Source organism: Homalodisca vitripennis, chromosome 1 (genome assembly GCF_021130785.1).
Source record: "Homalodisca vitripennis isolate AUS2020 chromosome 1, UT_GWSS_2.1, whole genome shotgun sequence".
Lineage (NCBI taxonomy): Eukaryota > Metazoa > Arthropoda > Insecta > Hemiptera > Cicadellidae > Homalodisca > Homalodisca vitripennis.
The window spans coordinates 169765909-169785351 of NC_060207.1; the positions used below are offsets into that span (position 1 = coordinate 169765909).

Genomic DNA, 19443 nt, shown 5'->3' on the forward strand with positions numbered 1-19443 from the left:
GATAACATATTCTGGTAAGAAAATATAACTAAAAAACAAATTGCAATCTGCATAACAAAAAAAATTATTTAACAAAACTAAAATTTACACTAAAATATATTACGGGCACAGTCTTTCACAATACATATAATTGCTAGAAAAAACAAAATCAAATCTCGCTTTTACTAATAAAAATAAACAAAAATCGAACTCGAAAAATATAAAATCTCTAAGGGAAGGATATTAGACACGCCGGTACAGGAGAGTGGTAGTCTTACAAGGAAGAATTTGGGATAGAAAGGTGATTTGTTGTAGGAATACTAGTCTACTAAAGCAACTCTTGGCGCCCAAAACAATAAAACACATCGGGCAACCAAGAAATCATACAATAAAACAGATTAGTCGAAAGGAAACTATGGGCACACTACGGGGCAACACAGGGATCTAGTGTGCCTCCAAGGAAGAGTACGCCTTCAGATCCTTCGTATGGGCTCGGCCTACGTCTTTTTCCTTGGAGATCTCGAAGTTCGAATATATTCCATCCTATTTTTCTATATAGGATGTATGGTCCTTCAAACTTTGGTGCCAATTTTCCTGCTATATTCTCAGCCGCTGAGGAAAGTGTATGGCTGCGCCTCAAAACTTGTTGGCCTATTACAAAACTGTTATCTCTTCTTCTGAGATTATAGTAATGAGCTTGGCGAGTGTGTGCTTTTTCCATGTTTAGCTTACATTTTTCCCTTATTTTTAGCATGAAGTTCATTCGAGATTCATGTATATCGATTTCGCTAGAGGTTTTTAACAGCACCTTGAGTGGCATTCTCTAATACCTGACCGTAGATACAGATTAGAGTTTTAAGTTCTCTGCCAAAATTGAGCATGGCCGGAGTAAATTTTGGTTGATTCGCTACAAACATGTATTCAACGCAAATCTAAATTCATTTAAATGTTGATCCCAACTACGATGATCATTTCGCACGAACTGAGAAATCATAGTTTTTAATACGCGGTTCGTTTTCGCTCTGTTGGATTACTCTGCGGACTATAAGGTGCGGTTGTTTTGTGAATTATTCCCCAATCACTTGTAAGTTTTTGGAAGATTTTCGAGAGGTATTGCGTTCCGTTATCTGTCAGTACTACTTCTGGAGCACCATATCGCATCAATATAAGGTCTTCGAACTTTTCTGCCACCTTCTTAGCAGTTGCTGATGGTAATGCTACAATTTCTAACCATTTGGTAAAGGTATCTTGGAACACCAGGATAAATCTGTTTCCTTTACGAGATCGAGGTAAAGGTCCCATCAGATCGCTGGTTACTGTGAACCAAGGTCCTTGGGGGCGTTCTGAAATGCATTTTCCCCACCGTTTACATTGTTCCACCTTGTATCTCTGGCAAGTGTCGCAATTTTTTTACATATTTTCGAATATCGTTTCTCCATCCAGGCCAAAAGTATCTGGCACTGATTTTCTGAATCGTTTTGCTTACACCTAAATGGCCCAGCTGTTGCGCGCTGTCATGATTTTCTTTCAGTACATCGGACATTAGAGAATCTGGTACGCAAAGTTTCCAATTGGTTTTTGGGTCGGTACTTGATTTATCGATTTTTCGGTATAGTTTATTTTCCTCGAATGGTGTAATCTGCATATTTATTCGGACTTTGCAGATACCTTCCGAAGCATTTTCGAGTGCCAATCGGGCATAAGTTCGCCTGAAGCTGTTTTCTAGCCTTGGTTCCTTGGTTTTGAGCGATAGTTGCCTCCGAGAGTTATTCGAACTGTCGTTGGCGGTACTACAACCAACGGTTGAACCGACTACAGGATCACAGCTTGACGTGTCGATCGGATACCGGGAGAGTGCGTCCTGCTACTCGGTTCAGGACTCCCTTGCGGTATTGGACTTCGAAGTCATGTTGCTGTAGTTCCAGCATCCAGCGAGCAAGTCTTCCAGATGGTTTCTCCAAACTCATCAACCACTTTAAAGCTTGATGGTCAGTTATCGCAATAAACTTGTACCCTTCGAGGTACGGACGAAATTTTTGAACGGCCCATACCAGAGCTAGGCATTCTTTCTCGGTTACGGAAAATTTCTTTTTCATTCTCGTGTAAAAAGTCGACTCGCATATGCAATAACCTTCTCCCGCTTGCCAATAGTTTGAGTAAGCGAAGCCCCTAAACCTTCATTGGAGGCATCCACGTGGACCACAAAAGTTTCGTTGAAGTCAGGGCAGGCTAAGACCGGTGCGGTAGAAAGTTTTGCTTTAAGGGAATTGAATGCTCGTTCTTGAGAATCCGTCCATTCCCATCTATTCCCTTTCTTAAGAGTTTCGTCAATGGCTTAGATATGTTTGCAAAGTTTTTTCGATAAATCGTCTGTACCAAGACGCAAGTCCCAAGAAACTCCGTACTTGTTTTACAGTTTTAGGTGCTGGAAAATCGACAATTGATTTAACCTTTTCTGGATCCGTCTGGATTCCTTTCTCGTTTATTACGTGGCCAAGGTATTTCAACTCCTTTTTACAAAAGTTACATTTTTCCATGTTGGGTAATAATCCTGCATTTCTAAGGCGTTCAAACACTTCTTTGAGAAGTTTTAAATGTTCTTCAAAAGTTTCGTGATACCAGCACCAAATCGTCTAAATAGGCAAAAGCGTAAGGCTCAAACTCAGGTCCTATCACTTGGTCTAGCAATCTCTGAAAGGTAGCCGGAGCAGAGTGTAAGCCAAATGGCAATGACCTTGAATTGGAAATAACCCTCTGCCGGGAACGGTGAAAGCTGTAATTGGTCTACTGTTTAACTTCGAGAGGTACCTGCCAATAGCCATCCTTTAGGTCGATCGTGGATATATAGCAAGCATTTCTCAGTTTGTCGAGTATCGCACTTATTTGGGGAAGGGGATATGCATCCTTCTCACTGACCGCATTAACTCGCCTTAAGTCGATGCAACACCTTACTTTTCCATTCGATTTCTTACCAGCACTAGTGGAGAGCTCCAAGGACTAGATGATGGTTCAATGATGCCTGTCTCCAGCATCTTGTCAACTTCTTTGTCAATGATCGCCTGCATTGCCGGGTTTGCGATAATAATACCTCTGTTTAATGGGTTTTATCAGTTTTAAGGCGAATTTTATGTTCCACTAATGTCGTGCGACCAATAAAACCATCGAACAAATTTAACTGATAATCAAGAAATTCTTTAAGTTTTTTACTTTCTCCTTCTGTTAGTGTCATAACGGCATCAGTATGAAATAGTCTTTGAACTATCGCCATCTAGTCACTGTTTCTGCAGTACTTTCATGAGAAGTGATATCGATCAGTTTTTTAAAGGCGTTATGACGTCCATACCCAAAATCATTGGCGTAGTTAAGCCTGGTAGAGAAACAGGGCGCGTACCTTAGTTCTAATATTGGCTATTTCAACAGTTCAAATTCGAAGGCCTGAGATATCTGGCTTATGTGCTATCGGCCATATTAACATTAACATTTACGTTCTTAGGCCTAACGCCTAACTGTAATAGATGATGAGCTACTCTTTCCCCTATAATAGTCACCATCGATCCCGTATCAAGCAGTGCACAAAAAGGTAGTTTCTTGAATCTTAATGGATACAAATGGTCTAGGATCGTTCGATTTAACTTCTGCACAGCTGCTTTGTTAATTCTTTTTATTTGGTTGAGCCATTTGGGCCATTCGATTGAGGTGATTTGTTGCCCCCAGAGTCCCGGGACACCTCTGACGCTCCGGGCTCCGGAAATGTTTCCCTGCCTGCAAGGACACTGGACGGTTCGAACTCCTACTTTCTTACAGTTAAAACAGCGAATGGTTTTAGGGAGAGGACACTGGTGATATTTATGGCCTTTAGTTTCGCAATTCCAACAAATAGGAATGGCAGTCGTTGTATCTGTAGTAAGATGCCTTGGCTGAGTAGTGTTAGTCGGGACAGTTGTAGAGGGCTCGAACCTTCGTTTATCGGTAAAATATTTGGGTTTATCGTGATACAGTTCTGGCTTATCTATCATCTGAACTGGGTATGACTTAAAAACTCTACGTTTTGTGTCGTATGCTGTCTCAGGTACCATGGATTGAGCCGGATTTGGAGGAGGTCGGTAACTATTCTTCTCTCGCAAATAAACTTTCATAACCTTCGGCAAGATGAATTAATTCACTAATCGAGTGAAAACTTTCCCTTCTGATCGTTAATTTGTATTCAGGTCTCATGTTTGAATATTAATCGGTTTAGTGTTTGGTTTACAGAGAAGCCACCACGTCGTCGAATTAGAGTCGTAAGGGCTACAATAAATTTTCGCATTGGCTCACTCTCGCCCTGAGTTCTTCGAGTTATTTCCTCATCCAAGTTACGTCGGTAATCTGGATGAAGATACTGCTCTTCGAAGCTGATTATAAAGTCGTCATAGTTTGTCCAAAATGACTTATTATTTCGGTACCAGAAAAGAGCGTTTCCCTTAAAAAGTTCCGGTAATGCTTTTAGTAGCCGATCGGGAGGTATTTCATAAGATTCGGCAAGTTCACTGAGACGCTCAATGAAAGAGACTGGGTCTCCATCCCCATCGAATCTCAAATTCCATTTCCGAACTTGATTGGCAGATATGAGAGATATCCGGATGTCTAAGTTCAGATGTAGGCCTGCTTGCCATGTTAGCGTCACTGTCCAATCCAAAATTCGGTGGTCACAAGACTCATCACCTGTGAGGGATCTTGCTGTCGGATTCTCAACGGGTGAGGTGTTGTTATGTCTTGTGTGTTTGTTGGGGCTATGGAATTTACAGATTTTTCGTGCATTAAAAGGGCTAATCGTTCCTGTACTAGTCTAAAACTAGCTGTAGGCGGGAGGTTTTAACATTTCTCGAATGCTAACTTCCTCCATGTTGTATATGACCATCAATATGAGAGGCACTAATCGGTCCTAATGCTGAGGAAACTACATTGGTCGCGAGGTTTTGTCCGTATGACAATAATTCTGTTTCTTAGTGGAAGAGGTTCAGGAGGTGTTTTTCCAGACCTAAGAAAAGTTACAAGTCGCTTTCGTAGTTCACAGCCACATTACCATCCGGATTCAGATTAAATTTTCTTAACTCTTCCTGTAGGTCGTTCTTTTGTAGTTTATAAATCCAGGCCCACACGAGGATCATTCTCCGAAGGGGAAGGAAGCATAATTTGGGGATTGGGAATGGTTGTAGGAGGGATCGGTAGGCCCATTGTAGTAGCAAGTAGTACTAGTAGTAGTGGTGGCGGTAATAGTAGCCAGTAGTAGTGGTAGTAATCGGTGCGACTGATGTTTACGACTGTAGGAGGACTCATTTTTGGCACTGTACCACCAGAAGCCTGTGGTGTCGTAATTACGAGTTAAAGTCGTAGTGGTTGTGGTTGTTTTTCGTTTGTTTGCGTCCCCTTGTCCATCATTTCCGTTTACATACATAAAGAATAAAATTTGATAAGGCCGGAAAAAGAGGTTCAATAAGTAACATTCATTTTGTACGTATAAAATTTTCTAAAAGAAAAAGTTGTTGTAAAATTTTAACAATTTTTAGTCGTAAATTGTAAAGTATATTCACAAAAAAGTGTAAAGTAAATCGTAAAGTTCGTAAAATTAACGTATATATACAGTCCCAGTTGTTCGGGCGCCACTTTGCGATGTTATTTTCGGGGCAAGCGAAAATATTCGCAACTTGCCAGATAGCCAGTCGAGCTGGGTTAGAAAATTCCAGGGTTCGAGAATTTCATATAACTATTATTTATTGTTAGGAGTCGAATCAGAGGGCCCTGCGGAAGGAATTGATTCTTCCAAAATAACGTTGGGCTTACTTCATCACGTCAAAATCCAATAAAATTTTGAAGACGTGAAAAATAAAAAAAAAATAATCTTGCTCAGAAAAATAAAATTTCTTGTTCTAGGAAAGTTATTGTTCAAGCGAGTTCGATTTTCGAAAACAAACTGTATTGTTTATTAATACGTCGGTCAGTGAGGAATTACAAGTAAGCTGAGTAGTCTCCACTGATAACTTGGTCGGGGAGTCGTATACAGTAATTATTGTAAGAGCCCCGGGGTTGGAATAATTAATCGGTTAAATAATGATGGTTAGTAGAAAGCAAAATACAAAATCAAAGCAAAATATGAATAGCAATGGCAAACAAAAGCAAATATTCAAATAACACCAATAGCAAATATACAATCTTATAAATTAAGGATTAGCCAGCCATGCACCAATATCACAGTGCAACTACTATATAACATAAAGCAAGCACTAACCATTAACAAAAAATATTTCTACGGGATGCAAAAGCTAGATGAATGTATAATATAAAAATATACTAAGCTGTATTTATTCTGTAGGCAAGTGTATAGCTTCCAAAATAAAAATATCAAGTTTACTTTCTCAGGCATATAATTTTGGAAAATAAAAAAAAAACAAAGTAATCACTTATAACACACCATGCAGAATTACCCTACCATATGCAAGCTAAGATAAAGGTAAATGATTTAAACTATGCAATAAGGCTACTAAGCTAAATTACTATAAATATTAGGGCTCTATGAATATCAAAGAAAAAATTGAACACTCACCCTATCTGCACAGTTCACCAGAAAAATAAACTAAAATATCGTTAAATAAATATTTTGATGGAGGTTTATCGGGGTGAGGGTGTCAGGACGTTCGCAAAAATAAAAAGAAAGGGTTGCGAGTCCCGAAATAGATAAAGGAAAAAAATAAAGATAATCACTTACAAAAATATAAATAATTAATAAAATGAAAATTTAGATTGAACTTCAATAAGAAAGAAAAATATTTTCCGCGGTAGAGATTAGAGATTCGCCAAGAAATGTGATATAATCAGACAACAGAATGATGGTCGAGAAAACTTTATACCTAATATAAAAATTTACATCGATTGAACATAAGATTTAGTTTATGAGGACGGGGTCGGTGGGAAGAAAGTATTTATAAAAGGAAGTCGTGGGTATAGGATGCCAGTACTATCGCCGGAAAGAAAGCAGTGGTAAGGCGAGTCCCGACTGTTATAATTTTTTCCGGGTAGGAGATAATTGGTAGGAAAGTTCGTAAAGGAAACTCGGGATGAGGTGTCAGATCGATCGCCAGGAAAAGAAATGCGAGATCTAAAAAATTTTAGAAAGGAAAATTTTAACACAGTAATTAAAATTTAGTCGAAATGACAAAAAAAAATAATCTGAGTAATTGGAATTCAAAATATAAGTTAAATTGAAGAAAAGAATAACTTTAGTAATTCTAGTTGAAAAAGTAATTAAAGTTTGAGTAAATTTAGAAAGTCAAATATATTCTATTTAAATTTATTGATACCTTTAAATATCAAATAAATTATTAAGAGTATATTTAAAATCAAACAATTATCTTATCAAGATAAATCTATAACCATCAAACATTACTAATATATTTCAGATCGATTAATTTTCATAAATGACAAATAAAATATTAAAATTTCTGTTTCACATAAAAAAAATTTGGAAGAATTGTTGATGGCGGAGATAAAACACTTTAGTAAGGAACAGGGTCGTTCTTCCTTACCTGGTGCTGGATATCGGCGGCGGGGTCGAGTCGCGATGTAGTCGTTCAGCGAGCGGGGTCGGGGGAAGGGGTCGAAGTCGAAGTAGTAGTGGTGAGCAGCGGTCGTCGGCGGTGTCGCGGTCACTGGCTGTCTCTCTTGTGTCTTCAATCGGCCGTCAAGGCTTCCTCCAGGGGTGGGGGAAGCCTTCTCCTCTCGCCGTGATCGGAGGGGAAGCGGCGATATCCGTGCGGGCACGGACCTGCCAGATAGCGTCTGACTCATCGTCATAAAATAATTATTTCGCTCCTTTTAATGATAATTCTAAAACCGAAGTCGTTTATTCGTAATATTAAAAAAATTGTCTGTTCTAATTTTACCAATTTTACTAATGAATATTTTTAATTTAAATTTAATTTTGTATGTAAAAAAAAAGTAACATGTTACAATCTTACAATTCCATTGTATGGAACACTGTGCAGTACTTCCAAGACCAGTCCAGGCTCAATTACTTTATGAGTGCTTTGCCGATTGAGCAGGATTATATCCACTCAACGCAGAATATTTATAAACCATATGAGTAGCACAAGAGCGGTTAGCACAAGTTTACTTCGTTATGGGCCATATGGATTTAACCGTACATTATTAGTTAATCTACTAATATGTAATATGTACAATATGTAGAAATATTGCGTGGTTCTGGTAAAACTAGTTCTATATTTTAACACTTTTCAGTTACTGTCGAACTCACAACAAATGATTGCATTAAAGGAACCAGTTTAATACGTTCTTAAGAACATCAAAGTGCATTCTGTTGAAAAATCTGTACAATATTAATAATACTCGTATTTAATCATATATCTAAATAACATATTCTACTTACATTAGAGGAAGAACGTTATTGAAAGAGTATGATCTGTAGACGTGCTGTTATAGTAGTACAATCCTTTATAATATCCATATATTTGAGAGAAAATTTTCCCTTTGTATTTAGTTTTAGAATACTGTTGAGTTTTCTATTTCTATTCAAATGCTATGGAGAAATATGTGGACTCTCAGATCATTTTGTCTCTAGATGCCGACACGACGTCGTCTTTCATACGAATGGATCTAATCGCGGAGACCATTACGTTATAAAGCTTATTCAGGCTTCATGGATTTAAAGGGTTATTATCCTAATTAAGATGCGTAGAAGTCGAGTTTAACATTATGCGTATGTAACGACGTACACACGTATCCCTCTGAGTATATGTAGTCATAAACTAGGGTTGTCATATATCAAAATGAATAAAATAATGCGAACTACTGATTGTAATTAAGTACTGGAAGTTAGGGGTGGAGTAATAAAAACCCCTACAAAAAATATTATAAACCAATGTATCACAACAACAGAGGCATTTACAACAAAAAACGTCGAGTTTTGGTAATGTATATTAAGAATCATGAATGGGAAAATAAACTTGCGTACCGTGTTTTATGTTGGCATTTCAGCAATAATTGGCTTCTTATATAATTAATATTTGAATATCAAGCTGTAGACTAATTAAGAGTGTCAGTCTTATCTTAATCTACAATCACTGCGTTTTGAAATTTTTAGGGCAGTTAAAATAATCCAGGCTGGAATATGTTATAGTAGATGACTTGAAACTGCACTACTTCGGGATAACGTTGTGTGAGAACTATTCCTCCTAATCGCACGCTTAAGTGGCCGATTTTCTTACTTCATTAGAAATAATTTCACGGGATTGATAGACTCGTCCCGCGACCATTTTAATAGTTTTATTTAAACTTATTTCAAGATTGTTGTACAAAATATTTGTCCTTTTTGAAGATTGTGACGAGGGATCCCCAAATATTATATAATAATAATTTTAAGGTAGTACAAATAACTGAACTAAATTTGAGTATATGTTACTTTGTCTAATGGTTTTCAGCTTAAAAGTTTAAAACTTGGAAATGTACAATGTATGATAAAAAGATAATGTATGGTAATACGTACAAATATTATTTTTAATCCAGCTAAAGTAATCTCGATGTTTCTTAATCCTTTCTCTATATAACAAGATAATCTAGACAATAACAAGACTCAATCTTCCATAATGCATCTGAATAGAAAGCAATGGCTAACACAAGAAATATTGCCAACACTGGAATCCACGTCGTTCAGTTTAACTGTAAGGATTGTGATTGTCATTGTTTATTAGATAATGTATTAATAATAAGGACCTTTTAATCGTATATATACTGATCAGCTACTACGTATTGTGTACTGAATTAACCTATATCACATACATCATCCATTCAAATTCGCTTTAAAATACGTACATATACAGTATATAAATATATATGGTGTCGCCTTAAATTGAACCTTAACAATATAAATAAATTAAGATATTTTCAGAATCAATGCCGTCCGAATGAGTAAAACGAGGTAATAACGAAATAATAAATTTACAACAAATATATTTGTTTGTAATTCATATCACCTCCATAACTTACTAACGACAATAAAAATATAGCTATTTTAAATTTACAAAATCCTACCAATATTTCAAATCATTTGAAAGGTAATAGTAATAGTTTATAAACAGTCTGAAATGGAGATAATCTAATTTATTGAATAAATGAAATCACACATAACGTTGTTGGTGGCATCATTAGGACTGAACTGAAATTAATGCAGTGTAGGGAATTGTAATGAGTCTTATTGAGGTGTTATTATTGAACATGTATTGGTGTACTGGGAGTTATAATATCATAGACGTTAATGATGGTAATTTAATTTTGTGATTACGTAACGCAGGCATAATTTTATTTTCATTTAATGTTTTGCAATACTAAACATCTAAGCTTGCATTGAGTCTGTTTTAGACACATTTATAATACACATATTATAAATGTATGATAAAGTGTTCTTTATCCATATAAAGGATTTGGAGTTTTAAAATGCAGGACGATGCCGAATGCAGAGAATATTCAGAGGACGAGAGCTTCTAGAATCTAGAATCACTAAGATTTCTAACCCAAAGCCCTTAGAGGTTGGAGTCTTCTAGTTATTGGGAATTGCCAATGACTGTATCCTACTATAACAGTTTATATATAACTGTTTATAGGATGACAGTTCATTTCCCAGACACGGCCAGCCCCATAGTTTCTGAATCCTAAAAGCCCGATAACTAAAGTGTGAAAACTTCTAGTTATTGGGAACTGCCGATGGCCGAATCTCATTAGAGGTTGTTAGTTCCCAGAGATAGACATTCCTATACGATGACAGACCTTTGAATCCGAGATATTTTAGTGACTACCTTGCCGATGCTAAGACCTACGAGAAATCAGAAGACCCTAACATTTGGGACTCTTTAAAATCCAGGAAGTTCTAGACCCCGGATTTTCGCCTTGAAGACGTTTTAAAGAAAAGCACCAAAAAGGATAGGGGTCTATAGAGTTCTAAGGCTTATATAGGCGAGATAATTTCTGTAGAGTGAATAAATCTGAAAAATATACTTTTTGTTCGCAACTTTGAATCTGTTATAGATGTGGTAAAACATTAAATGTAAATGTTTTTTGAAATTGATTATACCCTTAATTTTATGTATAACACCTTTGAAATATTTTAGTTAATCCAAAGTAGAAATTTTAAAGTAGAGGGTTTTACCTAAACATTTTAATAATCTGCATTGCACTCATTGCACCTCTGTTGTTTGAATTTTTAATTTGAGTAATAAATTAAACCAATCAGAACTATACCAACATCCGAAATTTTTTAATCATGTATTGTTAACATATGTTTACATTTTAACTTATCTAGATTCAGCATCATGAACCCACCAGTTCAGGAACTCTAAATTAAAACAATTAACACTAATAATTAGGCAGCCGATGATAGCTTATTTAGCGTGTTTGTCATTTTTCGTGGTTCCAGGTCTTACCGTTCTCTTTGTGTAAATATTGGACGGGTCGTCTGGAATACCCTGTGTATCTCAGGTTAACTTTCCTATAAAGGAGCAACTAAACTGTATAATTTTTTCATATTATCTAAAACATTTAAATTTTTATTTACATATTTGTCTTTGGTATCTTAGTTTAATTTTTAATATTTTTAATACAAATATTGATTTGTGGAGGCCCTTGACAGTAAAACCTTTGGTATCCATAAGCCACGTCCCATAAGTAAAATAATTTAAGTGTATTTACTAAATATTACTTTAAATTATTTTTAGTTCCCCCAAAAGTCTTTTGACTTAAGAGTTATTATGCATGAAAAAGAATGAAACTGTTGTAACCTATATTCGTCACAGTACTTATTTCACAAATAGGTTGCTGTATCAGTGATAGTGCCACAATGGATAAAAGTTGCAGAAAATGCTTTGATAAACATAGTCGATTATGAAAATTATAATGATTTAAAAGTATTGACGAACTGCAGCAACTTTTATGTTTCGGGTTTTGTTATTTTTTGTCTCAAGGATCAACTTTTCATATGTATGAATATTTATATATTTTTACAATAATTTCTTAACAGTATTTACTGTTGTTCGCAGTAAGCCACTACAAGGAATAACGATAGAGACCAGTTCCAGGACAGGACATTACGACATATCGGCCAATATGGTGTTCCGGGACAATGACCTGCACTCCCCTACCATCTTTATCTGTGAGATCTGCATCCCCACCACAGAGTACTGCCGGCGTAAGCGGCTAGTCTACTACCCGGGTACGTCTTGACTGTAATAGTTCTCTTTATATAGCCACTATATTCATTAGTTCCGGGACAGTGACCTGCGCTCCCCTACCATCTTTATCTGTGAGATCTGCATCCCCACCACAGAGTACTGCCGGCGCAACTGCGCAGCATGCTAGTCTGCTACTTGAGTACGTGTTGACTGTAACAGTTCTCTTTAAACATAGCCACTATATAGCACCAGGTATTTATTATTTATTTTCTCCTACAGAACAATTTTGTGTGGTACAATGAGATTAAACAGAAAGTGTTATTTCTGAATTACTAGTAACCTCATATTATGCGTTAAATATATTTTTACAAATAAAGTATTTTGTTGTTTACGTATTAACACATATCATTGTTAACGAAAATTTAAAATTTTAAAATTGACTAACATTTATTTGTTTCAGGCAGTATAACAAGTTATCACTCAGGTAGGTTAATGCTCATCCCTTTAAATTAAATATATAAAATAGTTAATTTAAGAAACCTCTTCATGTTATTAAAGGAGGTATGAATTTGAAACACCTATGAAATTATTTGCTGATTAGGTAATAAAAGAAACATGTTTTCATTGAAATGTTTACGATTAAATACAGGGCTACATTTGAAAATGTATCCTTTTGACTAGAAAGGGTAATTAACAAAGAATAATCGTCCAAGAGTATTGATATATAATAAAACGGAAAAAGTAGAGAGACAATAAATGTTTCTATAAAGTGATAAAGCTAGTTACTATATATGTATTTTTGTTTTAGTTACTTATATATCTGTTATTTAAGTTATTGTTCGTATGCTACTGTTTGCAGACAGCAGTCTTATGAAGGAGACCATGACAACGTGGTTACTCATTCTGGTGCTGTTTATCTACCATTAGCAGTGAATAATGGTAATGAAAATATTCTTATACCTTGAGTTCGAATTTAAGTATTAATGTTAGAGATAAAATATTACGTAATTGTGTATTACAAAATAAACTATTTATAATTTTTTTAATACCCATTTCGAACACTAAGAATTGAACTTGTAATACATTTCATGTATAATTTAAAATTTTATGTTTAATTAATGCAAAGACGTTTAAATTAAAAATATAAAATTCCATAATATTATTTTTAATTTTAAATATATTCAAATCCTTTCACCAGAACACCATTGTAAATTAATAATAATACATCTAAGCAAAGACTATTAAGTTCAGATAAATTTGTCAAATTAAATGTTATTAATAACACTAATTACACGCAAAATGAGGGTCTAATACTTACGAGTCAAAAATACAAAATATTTTTTAAATTTTATTATGTATGTATTTAATAGTATAATTTTTCATAATTGAATGAGTGAGTGGAAAAAAAGAATGTAAAACCAAATCCCGTGTTAAAATAACTGTATATTTCTTACATTGTTAATTAAAATAAAACCCTCAGTATAGACGATTTGTAATTTAACTCACTGGCCTTAACTTCATACACAAGATAGTTGTTTATTTTTAATAGTTAACGACTAAGACTTTTTTCTATTTTATTGTATGTTGGAATATTATCATTTTTCCATTCAATAGTAGTAAACATAGATAAAGTGTAAATAATAATTTTAATGGTTATAAAAAGAATTTTAATGGTACATTTATTTTAATTTATATTAGTACAGTGTTTTTCATTTAATCTTCTTCATTTTTATAATTTTTTACTTCAAGAATATCTTCAATTGGAACATGAGTTACAATACGACAAGGTGCAGACTTCTTTGCAATACAAATTATTTCTATGTACTGATGAGGTATGTGTATACGATCATATTTTTGACTTCACGCTTAATGGTGTCATACTTCCTGTAACATACTAGTATTCAAACGTTAATAAATGGAATTAGAAAGAAACCCATTTCGAACTGATCGTAAAAAGGGCAATATTCCAATGCACTCAGTGTTTCAAAACGGCACGCGATAAACAGTTGAGTGAAAGAAGGATAAAATTCCAAGACCGGTCTAGAGTGGTCCTCTTCCATTCAACTTATAATTCATGACCATGTTACTATAACAAAGAATATAAGAACATTATCCTTTATATGCTCAATAGGTGCGTTTTGAAACCTCAACAATTCTGCTATCTCAGCTCAATTTCGCATTTCTTGGGATATCACCCTTTTTCCACTCACCTATTCAATTATAACATATCAAATTTAGACTTCAAACTTAAAAATAAAACTAATAAATTTGTCTATTGGCTTAGGAATTGTGAATCCAGGGTATTGATTTTCTTTGGATTTTATAAATATCAGAATATTATACTGTCAAACACTTTCTCGTTTGAATTGGTAACTTTATCAGCTTTAAAGCAGCAAAAAATAGTGCAGATATGCTGGAGCATTCTAAAAGTCAATTAACCAAAGGAGGTACCTGAAATTAAATTCAACATTCTACGTACAATCGCTTTTATAGCGAGGATACTCCTGAAGTTCAACTAAGATACGATTTAACTTTCAAGGATGATTTTGGAATGATATAATTTGGGTGCTGTGGTGAAATGAAATTTATATATTTTTCACATGTAATGTATTATCATTTAGCTGATACATACGAGTGTGCATACAACGCATTTTTAGGATTCTAATTACTAATAATTTATAGATCTGTTGCAAAATAACTATGAGAAACTTTATATAAAACGAATGTTACTACACCATCTATCTCTTTGCCTAGACAGTTCGGGGAATTGTTTATTACACTTCTGCGAAGGTTCCGCCTGTGGTATGTAACCGGGTTTAGAGATGTGTAGTGTAGTGAACTAGAGTGGAACGGTTGGTGGTACATCCTTGTTTAAGAATGCAGTTATCGTTGTGGTTTGTAACGAGGCAGAATTTTATAATATTTATTTTTTTCGTATTTCTGGTTTAACCGACTTTGTGAATCACGAAAAAAACAAACAGGACGGTTTTTCTGGGGTTGTGACGTTAAATGGAGCGTAATAAGTAAAGGTGGTAGCAGGCAAACCAAAGAAAGGCCAGAAATTATCCAGTCCGAACTAAGCCAAAGCCTGGGCTAGCGATGGATATAAAATATGAGACGAGAAAACGATTGGTGCAATCCTGGCCAAACGCCATGGGTTATGGGCTCCCCATCCAAAACCTAGGCCAAGTTAATCTGCATTAAAATGATGGTACGAGCCATATTTGTGATATTGTACTGTCAATTAGTAGTGTATAACCTAAGTGCATTAGCTACGTAAGTGGCTCAAACACTATTATTCCTCCCAAATGAACTGCCGCTGTAAACCGCATTTAACATTATTTTACCACTATTTCATTGCACCAAATATTTTAAAACCTGTTACGGTACACTTATGGTACACGGCTGGTTATTGTTACACGCAGTGAAGTGTTACAATAGAAGCGTCAGGTGTCTATATTTTGTTGTCACTTTAATAATACTGTAGCTCAGTAACAAGTCATCAAAAGTGGTCATAACTTAGTATTGTCTTTACTATCAAGTTTAAGCAAAGTACATGAAAACACAGAAGTCATATTTAATGGAATTTTTACCCATATGTAAGCAGATGTGAGGAAGATGAGGCAGTGATCCAAATTAGGTATTCTAATTTAAGTTAAGTGAATTCCGAAAGTGCATGGTCCAAACTGAGTCAAAATGTGAGCTTATATCGGGGATAAACGTCTCCATTAGCAAACTTTCTTAGCAATACTGGAACATTGTCATAGATGACGTGGCCTCCTGCAATAGAACAAGCTCAACCTCGTTGAATTCGGAAAATGCCCAGAATTAGAAATCTATAATTTTTAATTGGTCTGTTATTGACATAAAATATCACAATATAAAGTTAATTTTATAAATACCAGTTTCATTGGATAGCTGTGTAAATCACAGCTACCCGAAATAAGTAAAAACTAGTTATTTATTAAAATGTCAGTGTTTAAGAACTTTTAGTTTTTAATTTATTTCACATTTAATTTTTGCTGTATTATAAATTTTACCGTAGTATGGTGTTACAAAGAAAACAGTTGACACGTTGCCTACGGCAGACGCCCCAGTGCATTCGCTGTATTGTTGGAATACAGTTATTGTTATTATTAAGAATAGAGCCGCATGCTGAAGTTTTTATATCTGTATATTTAAAAATGTAAATAATTTAAAATTTTCTCATACAAATTTGTATTATATCTAACCGTAAGTATCATGAACCCAGAGAGTCAGGATGAATAACGGTGAGCAGTACGATTTTATTATTCGTGTGCATTAAAACACACTTACATATTTTCTTAAAACATGGATATAGTTTGTTTCAGAGATTCAAATGCACAATTTATGAAACAGCCGTTCCAGGATTAGTCTGAAGAACTTGTGGTTCCTATCTGGTGGTGCTTGGAAGCCAAGAACACTCATTGACGTTGTATATATAGTTAACATATTTTGTGTAAATTTTCCGGTTATTTATACATTGTATACTAGTTCATTATGTCTTCCTATATTTCTTAGCACTATTAAATAACTTGTGAGAAAAATAAATTATTACATTTACCATTGTACATTTTACTTCAAGAATCCGTTTATAAAAAATTTGCAAATAACTTTTAAGTAATTACTTTATTAAAGAATGAATAATTCTATAGTGTGATCATTTATTTGCAGTTTTACAACTATCCTGACAGCTATTATTACATGCAATAAGTGTTGTTTTGTACATTAGTTATGATTAGTTTTGTTCTGTTGGGTTAAATTTCTTTCAATAGCGGGATGTACTTGGTTTATTTATCTAAATTGTCGTTTTTTGAATCAGTAAAAAATATGAACAATAAATTGTATAATCATATTTCTGTTCACTATTAGTTTTTTCTTTCCTTATAAAAATTATATTTTTACATGAAACACTACTTTATGTTGCAATATGTGACACGCTAATTTCGATTAACAATAATTTAAAGTAATATTGTAATACAATATGGCTCATTTATATACTTTTTTTTAATTGTTCTATAGTTGGTTTTACAAAATTACAAAATTTTCTTAATTCCATTGGCAGCTATTTTGATAAACCCTTAAAATAAATAAACATATCGTGTGTAAGTCACATAACCAAGGAATCTTCTTAAACCAGTAGATATGTCTATTTTTTCCAATTAGGTAAAACTACAAGTATGGCCCAGAGAAAGGGAACCTGTTTATTTAAAATTCTAATGTACGTACCGTTTTCTTTGGTGTAAGCTGTCTGATGGCTATCTAATTCACGCACAATTGTCTGAAAGAGTATTTACATAATTATTTACAGTATTGACTTAGTGCAGTTTATAATAATGGATTTTATGTACTTGTAATAAATTATCATTTCCACGCAAGATAGTACTTCTTTACATGTCAAGATCCGTTTTCGAATGAACCTTCTGAATTTAAAGCTGTACAAATCATTTGCGTTTTACAATACTAGAATTTATTTTATTTCCTTTCTTCAAACGGTTAAGATGGCCTTGTAGAATGATTAATTACACTAAACAATTTCTATTAAACTAAACATCGTCTTGCTGCGTTCTTTGTTTTATGGTGCACAAAATTCTGTACTTGTTTAAAAAGTCATTTTTATTAATTTACTTGTTTTACAGGATTATGACTCCACCAGAAGAATCTATAGTTAGTTAGCTGACAGTTTTTTAATACTTATAAATTGAAGCACTTTAATCTTTACATGTCATATATTTATATTTAATAAATAGAAAAGTAATGTTTATGATACTTTTAAAATCGACAAAATTTATGGTTACGTATTCTTCACAAAAAGACGTGCAGTTTCAACTAATTATTCCGTTGATAGCCTTTCTACATTAAGTTAAAAGTACTGATATTCATATAAGCAACGTATGCGTACAAGCAGTGTTGTATTTATAAATTAAATTGTGATTGATAAAAGCATTATTTTTATTTATTTTAAAATACAAGTGTTTGAAATTTAGTAAATAATATACATATTTACTATAAAATGTTTTTTTAAATAAATACCATACCTTAAATGAATTACAATGAGTTATCACGATTTACTACCAAGTTATTCTATAATTTTTATGAAATTAGCTTTAGGTGTTGTATCTTTAAGCTTCGCTTGGATATAAAGTATTTCGTATTAAAATGTCATTGATAACGTATTTTTAAATTCGTAACTAAAATATTTTGTTTTTTCAATTGTTTTAAAATTTTGTATATTAGCATAAGTAAGCCATTGTTATACGTGTTAAATTCACAAACACAACTTAAGTGTCTGTTCTTGTATATAACGTGTACATTATAGTGATATATATTTTCAAGATGAATTCTCAGCCGTCTATAATGTATACAAAAACTTACAAGACCGTTTTGAACTACATAGTGTAATTTATCTATTTTGTAATGTTATACAATAAAATTAAAAGTCAAAATAATGTTTATTATTTAACCGATGGAATTCTTGGTACTATTAAGGTGTTATCTATATCTATCTATCTATATATATATATATATATATATAGTGAGAGATCCGGGTTCGACTCCCGGCGGAGCAAGTACTTTTTGTGATTCAATGTTTATTGAAATTAAAATAAGGCTATTGCCATTTATACAATTTAACGTATATATATATATATAATGAATGTTTGTGTGTTTGACCTTTATGGAATCGTAAACTATTTGACCGATCATTACGAAAATTTGTATGTATTTTTCCACGAAGAAGGTTTCTATGCTATGTCTATTGATGTAACTCGCCTCCAGGTGGCGTTGCCAAAGATAATAGTTTTCAAAGCGCCTGCACATTATAAACTGCAATTCCGAGACAGTTTCGAATATAGCCAAACACTATTTGAAGGCGCTAAGTTATGATGTATATTTGTTTTGAAGATACATTTCTGGTTAAACTTAAAGCTTGAGTGTTAGACTACTTTATAATAAAACACATGTACGTGTACAATGGCTATAAACATATACAGATTTTCTTGATCGTGGCAACAAAGCAAACTCTACATCGGCGTTGGAAATATAATTTACTTGAGCCAGAAGTGCGCATACACGGGTAACGCTTTCGAAAAGCGTGCGAAGCCGCGGGAAACAGCTAGTTTTATATAAAAAAACAGAGCGATTTAATAAATAACTCAAACTTCATTATTTAACTTACACATGTTATATAAGTTAATTTATATAACATATGTTATAAAATATGTTACAACAAATT

The 19443-nt window shown here is 33.9% G+C and overlaps 1 protein-coding gene across 2 annotated transcripts in view; it reads left to right on the plus strand.

Annotated features, from left to right (window-relative positions):
• LOC124352714 overlaps positions 1 to 16861 on the plus strand; it is a 30555-nt gene extending 13694 nt beyond the window's left edge. The window contains exons 4-7 of one of the 2 annotated variants that reach the window (XM_046802340.1): positions 12057 to 12229; positions 12649 to 12672; positions 13048 to 13127; positions 16531 to 16861. In XM_046802340.1, coding sequence (XP_046658296.1) covers positions 12057 to 12229; positions 12649 to 12672; positions 13048 to 13115 — 265 coding nt within the window. In that variant the 3' untranslated portion in view covers positions 13116 to 13127; positions 16531 to 16861. The remainder of the gene's footprint in view (positions 1 to 12056; positions 12230 to 12648; positions 12673 to 13047; positions 13128 to 16530) is intronic. The other variant, XM_046802341.1, reaches the window with a different exon arrangement.
• Positions 16862 to 19443: the final 2582 nt, after the last annotated feature.